This window comes from Ovis canadensis, chromosome 4, assembly GCF_042477335.2.
Source record: "Ovis canadensis isolate MfBH-ARS-UI-01 breed Bighorn chromosome 4, ARS-UI_OviCan_v2, whole genome shotgun sequence".
Taxonomy (NCBI): Eukaryota; Metazoa; Chordata; class Mammalia; order Artiodactyla; family Bovidae; genus Ovis; species Ovis canadensis.
The window spans coordinates 133,972,939-133,985,022 of NC_091248.1; the positions used below are offsets into that span (position 1 = coordinate 133,972,939).

A 12,084-nucleotide genomic window follows, 5' to 3' on the forward strand; every position below is an offset into this window, starting at 1 on the left:
GGACACTTGTCTCCCAGGGGCTGAGCCCAGCCACACGGCCACTGCCCTGAACAAGGCTGGGCGCGCCCCCTCCAGCGGTCTCTGCGTTCTCTCGGCAATTCCAAGTCCTGGGGCTGAGGACAGGAAGCAGGCTTCTGGAACACCGTGTTCTGGGGGCTCTTCTGAGCATCTGCAGAGCTCGGCTTGACATCAACACTGCCTTCTGATCCAGGCTGCCCGGCTCCGGGGAGAAGGACCCCGAACCAGCTCACAGACCACTGAGACACGCCCGCTCCCGCATCCCAGGGGGGCAGTCACCCAGCCCCAGCTGGACCACAGTGCGGCCCGGCAGGGAGACACACGCCAGGCACCTTCTATAGCAATGCAGCTGACATGTCAGACCGGGCTGGTGGGGGATGCCACAGGCAGGATGCCACTCCATCTTACATGACTGTTTACCCTGCATGTGTCTCCACGGCAACTGCCTCATCACATGGCACCTCGCCTGCTTTAGGCCACGGGAAGCGCTCACCAGCCCCTGTGGGCCCACGTGGCGGTGACTTTGCACAGCACCTCGGAGGGGGAGGATGCCGTCTCACACTCAACTCGTGTCTGCCGCGGCGCCAAGTGCCGTTAATCATACCCAGCGTATTTTCGTCTGAGTCCCTTCACTTTTGAGAAATAAGAAAATAGTATGAGAAGCCCTGGTTAAGGCTGCATGGGGGCCGCTGCGCTGAGCTCCGAGGGGCCCGGCCAGCAGAACTGGGGACCCATCATGGTGGAAGGGACCACATGGCCACCCCTGAACTCTGACCTCTACCACCGCGCCCTCAGCCTAGCACTGGAATTCTCAGGGCAGCCTGGACAGACTGCGGCAAATGTTTTAATGAAATTTTATGAAGATTTTCTTTGTCAAACATAAACAGGAATATTTAGAAGGCTAAAGAAGCCTTTCTTGGGATGACGCACATTTTACGCGTTGAAAAAAAAATCAACTTTCTCTGTCCGGAAACACAGATTAGAATAAAAATTAAGTGACAGGCACAGGCATATAACCTGAGGAACCAGAGCCCACGAGGATGGGCACAGGGCAGGGCCCCAGCAGCCTGAGCCCCAGGTGGCTGCCAGGGTCCACCCTCCAGTGTCTGGTCGCAGCCGGACAGGGAGGGGGAGCCGCAGGGGTGAGAGCGGCCCCGCCAAGCAGCCCTGAAGTCTTCAGGGTCCAGTGGCCACCTGCCAACATCCAGCATTGTCTCAAACTCAGCTCACAGTCTTTATGCAAGACAGCCTGCCAGCTCCGACGTGTCCATCTGATTCGTGTCAGCACTCATCCTCAAATGTGACTGGCTCCTGCTTCACACACTCTGGAGCCTGCAGCTCCTCCTGTCTCACAAGACCCACCCCCCAGTGCCACCTGTCACAGCTCCCCACCTGCCCGGGCCCAGCTGCGGTCCCTGCAGGTCGCTCCCACCCTCTGCTGTCCACACACCCCCAGGGTGCTTCCCCTTGGGTTTCCAAACACGGGCCTCGGTCTAAACCTGGGACATTTGTGACCACTTACCACGTCCTGCCTACGTGTCTGTATTAACACACAGCACCACAGATATGAGTGTGTGAGGACCGGAGTTACCTGGAATGTCCTCCACGGCAACTGGGAGCCACACTCAGCACACACGTGGTGGCGTTTCCTCTCGCGTCCTCGCTTATTCGAAAGCAAATATGTACTCAGTTACTTCGGTTGCCAGCTTTTTCTTTACTAGAACTATAAGAAATGGTATCAAAGATAGAATGACAAATACCTACACACACATCGAGCGAGTGACAGTCGCTCAGTCATGCCCGACTCTGCAACCCCATGGACTGTAGCCTGCCAGGCTCCTCCGTCCAAGTAATCCTCCAGGCAAGATTACTGGAGCGGGTTGCCATTTCCTTCTCCAGACACACACGCTGAACTGATACCCATCTCCTGGTTTGCCTCTCAACCTGCAATGACGTGGGTGCAGCCGCCGAGGGGTGGGGGCCCGGTGACTGTACACAGCATCGCTGGGCCCTCCCTGCAACTCCCTGTGAACCTACAACAATGTCGAAATAGAGAGCTACAAATGATCCTGACCGAGGTTTTAGAAAAGGAGAGAGCTGGCTGAGACCCCACCATCCTAGGGGTGACCTCACGTCTGCACGTGCTGCCCCAGCCCGAGTCCATGCCAGTTTCCACAGCTGCGCTGAGGTTCAGAGCTGTCACGACAATTTTCATGGAATAATATGACATAATTAGTGATCTTCCTGGGGTTTTATACTTAGGTCACTTTTGGTATTTCCAAAGCTCTGCGTTTCCATTTTCTTAGCGAAAGATGTTCACTCGTGTCCGACTCTTTGTGACCCCATGGCCTATACAGTCCATGAAATTCTCCAGGCCAGAATACTGGAGTGGGTAGCCTTTCCCTTCCCCAGGGGATCTTCCCAACCCAGGAGCTGAACCCAGGCCTCCCGCATTGCAGGCAGATCCTTTACCAGCTGAGCCACAAGGGAAGCCCTTCATTTTCTCACCTGGTGCATTATCCTCATAAGACAAGTTTCTGGGGGTGTGAGGACTCACTGAGACTGAGGACCTTCTTAAAGTGTCAGATTCCCACTGTCCTGCAGCTTCCTGAGTCCAGTGGAACTGGTAGCACTTCTGATCTCTGTTAAAGATCTGAGACTATTACCCACCAGCCACTCTGAAACCACATCCAAGGATGAGGCTTCAGATCAGGCTGGGACGTCCCCAGTGTGTCCGCAGGCTCCACACTCCAGGGTCCTCTGCCATGTCCCCACCCCCACAGCTGCCATGGGGCTTCCTGCATCACCATGAATTTATCCCCCAGAGAGCCGTCCCCAGGCGGCACAGCCACGAGGCATTGCTGTGATGAGCATCTTGCCACTGTGAGTACTGACCATGCACCTGTGGGTACTGACCATGCACCTGTGGGTATTGACTGTGCACCTGTGGGTACTGACTGTGCACATGTGGGTACCGCCTGCACACCTGTGGGTACTGACCATGCACCTGTGGGTACTGACTGCACACCTGTGGGTACTGACCATGCACCTGTGGGTACTGCCTGCACACCTGTGGGTACTGACTGCACACCTCCGGGTACTGACCATGCACATGTGGGTACCACCTGCACACCTGTGGGCAGTGCCTGTGCACCTGTGGGTACTGACCATGCACCTGTGGGTATTGACTGTGCACCTGTGGGTACTGACTGTGCACATGTGGGTACCGCCTGCACACCTGTGGGTACTGACCATGCACCTGTGGGTACTGACTGCACACCTCCGGGTACTGACTGCACACCTGTGGGTACCGCCTGCACACCTGCGGGTACTGCCTGTGCACCTGTGGGTACTGACCATGCACCTGTGAGTACTGACTGCACACCTGTGGGTACTGCCTGTGCACCTGTGGGTACTGACTGCACACCTCTGGGTACTGACTGCACATCTGTGGGTACCGCCTGCACACCTGCGGGTACTGCCTGCACACCTGTGGGTACTGCCTGTGCACCTGTGGGTACTGACCGTGCACCTGTGGGTACTGACTGCACACCTCCGGGTACTGCCTGCACATCTGTGGGTACTGCCTGTGCACCTGTGAGTACTGATTGCACACCTGTGGGTGTTTACTAAGCGTGATGAAGTGCCATTCCATTCACACGTGAAAAGTGACCCCTGGGGGTGACAGCTTCCTCATGGCCTGGGGCCCACACGGGGCTCTGTCCCCACCATCTTCTCAGGGCAGTGGGTTGGCCCCACGTGCCTTCTTCCCACCTTGGCAAGGGCTGTCAACATCAATCCATCCCCAAGTCCAAGTGGACTGGCCGCAGGGTCCCGGGGGACTCGGCTCAACACTACCCCCCCACCCCGAGGGTCTCCATGCCCCGGGCCGGCCGGGCTGCCGTTGTCTGGCTGCTGAGCAATACCCAGTTCCTCTCAGAGACTCCCTGCACCTTGAGCTTTCCCGACAGCCACTGAAACAGCCACGTCCTTCCACAGACGGGCAACGCTGGGGGCGCTTCTGGGGGAAACTACGCCGTTCCTCAAATGACCATGGCGTGTCCCCGCGCCACCCGCTCGGCCTGCTGCGATGACTGTGGGCAACCGCACACACCCGCCAGCACACATAGCACACAGCTGAGTCACATTAAGTCATCGGGGAAGGAGCACGACCACAGCTTCACAGCCTCTCAGGGTCTGCGGAGACCGACTCGTGCTTGGCCGCAGAATCCTTTCTCTGGACAAAAATCTTACCCAGGAGCCGGAACAGTGACCAACGGGAAGGAAGTACAGCTGGGCTGAACTGGGGAGTGGACGGCTGCCTGCCCTGCCCCGCAGAGCTCCCAGAGCCCAGGCTCTGAGACACCCCCAAAACCACGTGCACCCTCTCAAGGACGAGTGGGGGACCAGGACACGCCCCCGTGGCCGAGGGCGGCTCCAGCCTCACCCACCCCTTCTCCCTGAGGCAGGCCCAGACCCTCCAGAAGAGATGCCCTCTGCAGAGACCCACCTGGTGTCCGCACCCCCGGCCCCTGACCCAGCAGAAGGCAGCTGGTCCACCCACAAACGTGGGCTTCTCTCCCCACGCACCGCGGGAAACTCAGATCAAGTGAGCGTGCTGCTTTGCTTCTGCGCGCCCTTGTCAGTTTAACTTTCAGGGCGGGGGGCCCGCAGTGGGTGCGGGAGAACCCCTCCTCCTCTTCTCACCACCAGCGAGGAGGCAGCCCTCCCTCCCGCCTGGCTCTGCCCCAAGGCCGCGTGCGGGGCTACACCAGGGCGTCCGCGCCGGGCCCCGCTGAAACGCAGGCAGGCACATTGCTAATCGCACTGCATTTACGACACTCTAGAGAACCAGGAAGCCCCGGGTTACTTCAGACACACCACGCGAGCCACTCTCACAGAAACGCTGGCCTGCAGACAGTCATCTAGACGATTTTTCTTCCAAGTGTTTGAGTTTTTTTTCTTGGTAATATCATAATTTTCCCTTGGAAAAAAACCATGACTTTATTCACTTGAAAAAATATGAAGACATTCAAGACAACAGAAACTGGATTTTGAAAAATGTCAAAATACCACCAATCTATCAGGAACGCGTGCATCCCCTCTAATCTGTTCATTGTCTTTAAATTTTGTTTTGAGATATTTCCATTTGGCTTAAAAGGCGTTAATTCCGCTATCTGTCATCGCATGTTGAATCAGCATTTACATCCCGTAAATGTTGGCAGATTTCTAGGAATCAAGACTCCACTTTCCAGAGTCAGGAATGAGCAGAGACATTCATATCAAATACATTTCAAGGAAAATCAGAAGCATCAAAGTCAGGCTCAACACTGCATGAGCCAATTAAAATTAGAAAAAGAAACACTAGCTTCTTACACATATCTCCACTTGCCCCTCCTGCGCCCGTTCCCACGACCCGGGGCCCACCCCACGCACGCACACCCCCTTCCCTCTATCCGGCAGACTACATGGGACCTCGGTTCCAGGCCTGAGGGCCCATCAGAATGACCTCAGACAACCCCAAAGGTGACGGCGGCACTGCCTCTGCAGAGGAAAAAGGACGGGGCCTGGGAGCCGGGCTCAGAGAGCCCCGTGGCCGCGGAAACCCGGGGCCCTGGGAAGACATGGGCGACTCGGGGAGAGTCAGGGGAGGAGGGCCACCCGCAGCCACACTTCAGCCCCTGGATGGAACACACGGTCTGGGATGTGGCCATTTCCTGCCCCTGGGGAGGGTGAGGTCAGGCTTCTGGCCGCTTGAGGAGCAGAGAGGAAGCAAGCAAGGACAAAGACGCAGGAGCAGTGCTGTGGGGCTGCGGTCTGCTCTGCCCTGCACCCCCACCGTCCAGGCGGGACCCCTGCCAGCTAGTGGAAGGGCACCCAGAAATGGGCAGGGGCTCTCCTGTGAGTGTAGGTTGTCATCTCTGCAGACAAGCCACCAGCGACTCGGGCTCACCTTGTGGGGTCCCCCAGGCCCCAGAAAGCACGTCACCAATTTCTGCCATGAGCTGGGGTCTGGGGCAGGGGCAGGTGTGTGTGTGGGGAGAGCTTTAGGGTCCTTGCTTCACCCAGCCTTGGGGACTCCTTGCTGGTCTCCAAGGACAGAAAGTTAGGAGCGTGGAGAACGGGCCAGGTGGGGTCATCGTCACAGGATGACGTAAGGGTTGTGGCCTTAGGGAGACCCCCAGGGACACACAGACCCCACAGGAAGACCCCTCAGTGCAGCTGGCTTCAGGAGGAGGCCAGGCAGGCAGGACAGGAGGACCAGAGGCCACGCTCAGGACAGTGACCGCTGCTGCTGACCACTGAGCTCCCGGGGCCACAGATGTGGACCATCCGGGGGACGCTGGGGGCCGGGCCGGGCCGGGTATAGGAGTGAGCAGGTGCTGACCTGCCAGCGCCAGGCGTCCAGACGCCTTTGCACATTTGGGGGTGGTTTTGGGAAGGAGGAGGCAGCGAGCGGCAGGGAGGCGAGAAGGCCAGCGTGCCGAGAGACTGGCGTCCAGGGAGCTTTCACTGTATGAGCTGGACACGTCGGTGCACGCGTTTGTGCCGACAGGAGGAGCCAGGGAGCAGCGGCTGTGTGGGAGAGCGCGAGGGCAGGATGCGGCGTGGGGGCCCGCGGTTCAGAGGCGGCGGGCCAGGGGGCGGGGCGGGTCTCCGATCAGTGACGCGGGCGTCAGATCACAGACAAGCGGCCCTGCGTGCAAGCTGGGTGTGTGCCCAGCCAGACCAGGAGCAGGGGGCGTTGGCCAGTGCCCTCTTCTGAGACCTGTCCCTATGACCTCTAGTCAGAAGAGTCCGCAAGGTCGCAGCTCCCCGCCACCCGCCCAGAACCACAGCAGCCCCTGGCTCCGCACCCCCGCCTGGGTCCTTCCTCCCCTCCCCCCATCCAGGGCGGTCTGCTACCTCCAAGGAACACGCTCCACCCACCGCTCAGGAGGGAGGGGCCCAGAACCTGAGCAGCCTATGACCCCCAACGCTCAGGGCCCTCACACGAGTCGGTCTGGGCCCGCTTCACTGCGGGGCATCAGGCACCTCCAGCAGGAAGAACGCCCTGCAGAGACTGGGAGCCGCGGATCAGAACCTCCCATCTGGGCCCGGGTCCTACGAACCCTCTGCCTTCCAGCCAGTGGTCACTGCACCCCCGAGGGTTACAGATGGTTTTGGGGGCCCACAGACCCCTAGCATCCCCTCCCTGTCACCGATCGCCAAGGTTGGGGACACAAGGACTTCGAGGCAGGCCCCCCGCAAGGTGCCCTGCCCGGCGTCTGTGGAGCACAGAGCCTGCCTCTGTGCTGAAGCAGCTGCTAAATACGTTCCTATTTCAAGAGCCAGGACTCCGGCGGGCCTCTGAGTGGCCACGTGGAGGCATCTCGCCCCGAGCCAGGAGCGGGTAAATAAGCGCCCTTAACGGTTAATTACTGTCGCGGCGGGCGTGAAATCAGGGATTTCAGATGCGCGCGCACAGACTGGCTGCGGGCCCGCTGACTCACGACGGGGACAAGCACCCCAGGGCGGCGCACAGCGCACGCTTCATTAACTGCCCGCGATCGGCTCGGCCTGCGCCAGGGCTCCGGGGCTGAGCGCCTTCGGCTCTAATTGCCGATGGAGGGCTCAGTCGAGTGCCTATTTATGTGGCCGGCGCGGCGATGCTGGGACTCGAGCCCTCCGAGGGTGTTACTTCTGCGCGCAGGCGCCCGGCTCTCTCCGCCCTGCCCCACGGGGTCTGTAACTAGGGAGACTGAAGGGTCCCTCCCACGGGAAGACGAGAACAACCTTCCCGCTGCAGGCCTCACACCCGAGTCACTGGAAGAAGGGAGACTGCACTCCCAGAGGCTCCAGCGTTTCCTCGGGGAGACACCGAGCACAGTTTCAAAGGCAACCAAACAGCGTCACACAAGCCGGGCACCAAACGTGAGCACCGCCCCGCCCGACCGGAAGACCAGCCCGGCCTGCCCTCCGGCCTCCGCTCCGACCCCGCACGGCGCGACTGAGGCCCGGCCAGGGCCTGCCAGGTGCCGGCCTCGCAGTCACTCACCGAGCCGACTCCGGCCTGAAGAACTCTCAGCCCAGACATGGTCTGCAGTTTCTCCTTGTTGTCGGCTGCGGGAGAGATGGAGAGACAAGAGGTCAGCGAGGAGAGAAGAGCGCTCTCCAGACACCTGAGCACCCCCTACCACCCAGCCCCACAGTCACTGCCTGCCTGGTTAGCTGTGGACGGCTAGCTGTGGAGGAGCCTGCGGTGGAGACCTGGGCAGGGGGCTCCCCACCCAGCGCAGGACGTGGGTCCCTCCCATAAACCATCCTCGTAGGAAATTCACAGCATCCTATGGAGCCTGGACAAGAGACGGGAGGCAGGCCTGCCGCCCGGAAGCTTGGTTTGCACGACAGGCGGGTTGCAGGTGTGTAATTATTGGGGGCTTGTGTTCACAGACAGACTCACCAGCCGGGGCCCCGACTGAGCCTTCCTCACCCGCTCCCAGGGCTGTCTGCCCTCTCTGGCTCCTACCCCTGGCAGAACATCCTGTAAGGACCAATCTCCAGCACTACCCTTGTCCTAGTTTGCTCCTGACTTAGAATGAGCAAGACTCTCAGAGAATGAATTACCCTCCGTATCAGACCAAGTGGAATGGGCCCTGGAAACAATTAGCCGCCGGAGACGAAGCCCAGTTAATCCCAACACCAGCACGGCAGGCGCGCGGTCCCCACCTCCTGGAGAGGGAGTGTGTCACAAGGCAATTGACCTTGGCTTATGATTCTGCGGGAATATTCTTTCGGATAAAGCCCATGTCATTTTGGAAATGAAAACCAGAAGAAATAGAATTTTATTGCAAACCCTAAGAAGGAAGAGTGCATTGCAGTTGTGATTAATGCAGAATGAGATAGCAAAACAACAATTACTTTCACTCTTATTGTGAAACACCTCCGTGCATCTTAGGGGATGGAATTATATCTTTCAGAGGGATACACACAGAGCCTGCCCTAGCCACCTCCCCAGCCTCCGGGGCCCTCTCCTTGTCTGGCAGAAAGTTTTCCTTTGAACAAATGAATGTTATTTCTTACATTTAGGTAATTATGGGAGCCCTGGGGGAGTCAGACACAAACCCAGGGGTTACTGCACAGCACTTTAAGAGGCTCTAAGCTGGGGAGGGGGTGGCAGGGTGGTGAGGGGGCAGCGGCTCAAAGGTAAGCCTTGAGTGGAGGATATTCTTTAAGAGATAGGGTATAAAGCAATTGATTTTAATGTTCTGCTGCGAACAAAGGAGGCATTTTACTGAATGACAGGCTACTTTGGGGGGATAATAGTGAGTCTTCAATAGGCTGAGGACACAAAGCACTGAAGATGGAATTAGACGTGCTCCACTATCGCTGCCGAGAAGGGACAGGCGTTCCAGGCGCAGGGTGAAAAGCCAGCCGGGCAGGGAGCTTGCATGTACCCAGCCAGGGGTCCGCACACCTGCCAGGAAAGGCCGGGGGGGACTCCTGAGGCTCAGCCGCCAAGGATCCTCGCCATCCTCAAGTGTGCCCGCGGAGAGCTCCCCCAGCTGCCCACCTCTCAGGGGGCCAGCCAGGGAGCCTGGGAACTCAGCCTCGCGCTGACAAAGGGTTGGTTCTGCTCTAAACGATTTTCACTGGGAACGGACACAGCACTCAAGGGGGCCGTCCCGGAAAAACCAAACAGGTGGGACAGACAAAATGCTGGGTCCAGTGTGTCCTGCAGGCAGCCAGAACATCCAGGGTCTGCTGGGAGGGGCTGGATGTGGCCCAGTCCCCCCAGCATCGGCCGGAGGGATCCCCACCTCTCCGGACAGTCCATCACCACCCACAGAAGCCCCAGGAGCGTCCCCTGCTCGGCAGGGGCCCATCCCTGCCTCCTGGGTCAGGACGCGCATCTGCCCCTGCTCTCTTCTCATTTGCAGAGTCTGCTCCATCCTCCGATCCTGCTGTGGCCCTCACACCCTGCAGGGTGTTAACACCCCTCCGTAAGTGGGCCTCGTCCAAATAAGCGCACGTGCACAGGCGCGCGCACACACACACACACACACACACACACACACACGGGCGCGCACGTGCACACGGCATATCCTGAAGCGGCACCCTGCGGGGAGGGCCAGCCACCTTCGGTCAGCTTCATGCTAACCCACAGACTCTGTTCTGTGGCAGCCGTGGTTCAGCGAGTGGTGAGTCTGCCCCAAACACCCCACACCACCCACTTCTGTCTCGTTGTCCAAGAACAGCATGAGCCACCAGTGCCCCCCTGAGGCTGCCCACCCCCTCCCCGACAGGCTCTTTCGCCTTTGCCGGGATGCTCACAGGGGCCTCCGGAGGCCACGGGCACCTTCTCCGAACGACTCGAGCTAGAGTCCCAAATCATGCTGCCTTGAGTTGGACTCCGGGGCCACCTCCAGCCCACCTCCAGCCTCAGCCAGAGGGCAGCAGTGCCCGAGGCGCCGCCTGGAGTGGGAGTCCTCCGAGAACCGCCCGCGTCTTCCCGCTCTCAGCCGAGAAGCCTCCCAGGCAGTGCGGCTCCCGGCCGCACGCGTGTCCCCTCGGCGGCTGGCGCGTGTGCGTCTAGGGCCTTAAACCCTCTTCTTCAAGTCTCAGGTTCTGGTGTGACCTCAGCCTTGGGCACCAAGTCCTTTTCAGCAAAGCCTGTCTCCCTTTTGAAATTTCTCGCCGGTGGGGTGGCCGCCGCACACACGCTCTGGGATGGTCCCTTTCTTCCAGCCTGTGTCAACGGTGCCGTCTGTATTAGGCTGAGCCCTTTTGTGGTTGTTTATTTACATCCATTTATTGTAGCTCACGTTGATCTAAAAGGACCAGGAGCCTGTGGGTCTTCAGCACGCTCTGTAGGTCTCAGCCATCCTGAGTCCTCCCCGCGTTGCTCTTAGACAGTCAGCACTGTGTCCGTTTGCTCCAAGGCTTCCTGGCCCAGCTGCATGGACTCCGTCTCATGTGTCCCTTCTGTCGAGTGGAGGGGATCTTGCATGTTCACACATCGTGTCCCTCACCCAGACGTGTGCCTTGAGCTCCGTCAGGCATCCAGACCTGGCTCCCGGGAACTGACCCCCATGTGCCCCCTGCCCAGCTCCCCCTGGAGACACAGGGGAGACGAGTTTCACCCTCCACAGGGCGTGGAGCTCATCTCCACTCCCAGGTGGGGCTGGAGCCTTTCAAGGGGACAGAGGAGCCCCGCTGGGCCTGGATGTCCTGCTGGACGTCGGCTCCGGATTATTTTTATGGCCAAACATGGACCCTGCGCTGGTGGGTGTGAGCGCCAGCAGGCCAGGACGCAGAGACTCCGGGAGACGCTGCTTTAATAAAGGCGAGAACAATGCATAAAGCCCATTCTTATCTTCACAGGAGACAAAAAGGGTTTCCAAACACAAAAAGAAGTCCTTTAAAATTAAATTCGCTAGATGAAGGATATGCAAATTACCTGGAGGAGCAGAACCCCACAATGCTCTCAAAACTCCGCAATAGCCTATTTAATTAGTATTTTAATTTATCAGAATAATTCTTCGCACTTGACAATTTATGCAGCATTCCATATAATTAAGCACGTAGCTACAGTGGAATAATTTTGCCTCCTTCTTTATCCTCGTGATTTTAACCTGAAAGGCTGTGCAGAAGTCTCTTCTGTGATCTAAATTGCTACAGGGACAACTTAATGGCCGTGCCCGTTAGAAAGCGGGAGTGGGGGAGCGGGGCTGGGCGGCGGGCGGACGGGGGACCCGCCGCTTCAGGGAGGCGAGCTGGCTTCTGGCAGAGACAGAGGTGCCGCTCCCGGGTGCGGATCCGCACGCCTGTGCTCGTCTGCCCGAGGAGACACGCGTCTCTCTGCCCCAGCTCCCACCAGCGGCCTTTGCAGAAGTGAACAGCCCAGAGCATCTGGGACACTGACGGGACCCCCCGCCCCGGCCCCAGCCTTGCTGAGATCGGCACGGCCTCTGGTCAGCAGCCCGGGGAGGGACTGGACCTTTCCTTAGAGATGCCAGCTGCTCAGAACTTGCTGGGCGAAGCTAGGCCTGGGAAGGGGGCGGATTGGTAGGAAAGTTGATGCCA

General features: G+C 58.9%; 1 protein-coding gene across 1 annotated transcript in view; it reads right to left on the minus strand.

The window, feature by feature from the left end:
• Positions 1-12,084, minus strand: part of PTPRN2 (protein tyrosine phosphatase receptor type N2) — a 624,228-nt gene that overhangs the window by 242,855 nt on the left and 369,289 nt on the right. Inside the window, exon 12 of the mRNA XM_069587259.1 lies at positions 8,057-8,121. Within this exon, the coding sequence (XP_069443360.1) occupies positions 8,057-8,121 (65 nt within the window). The remainder of the gene's footprint in view (positions 1-8,056; positions 8,122-12,084) is intronic.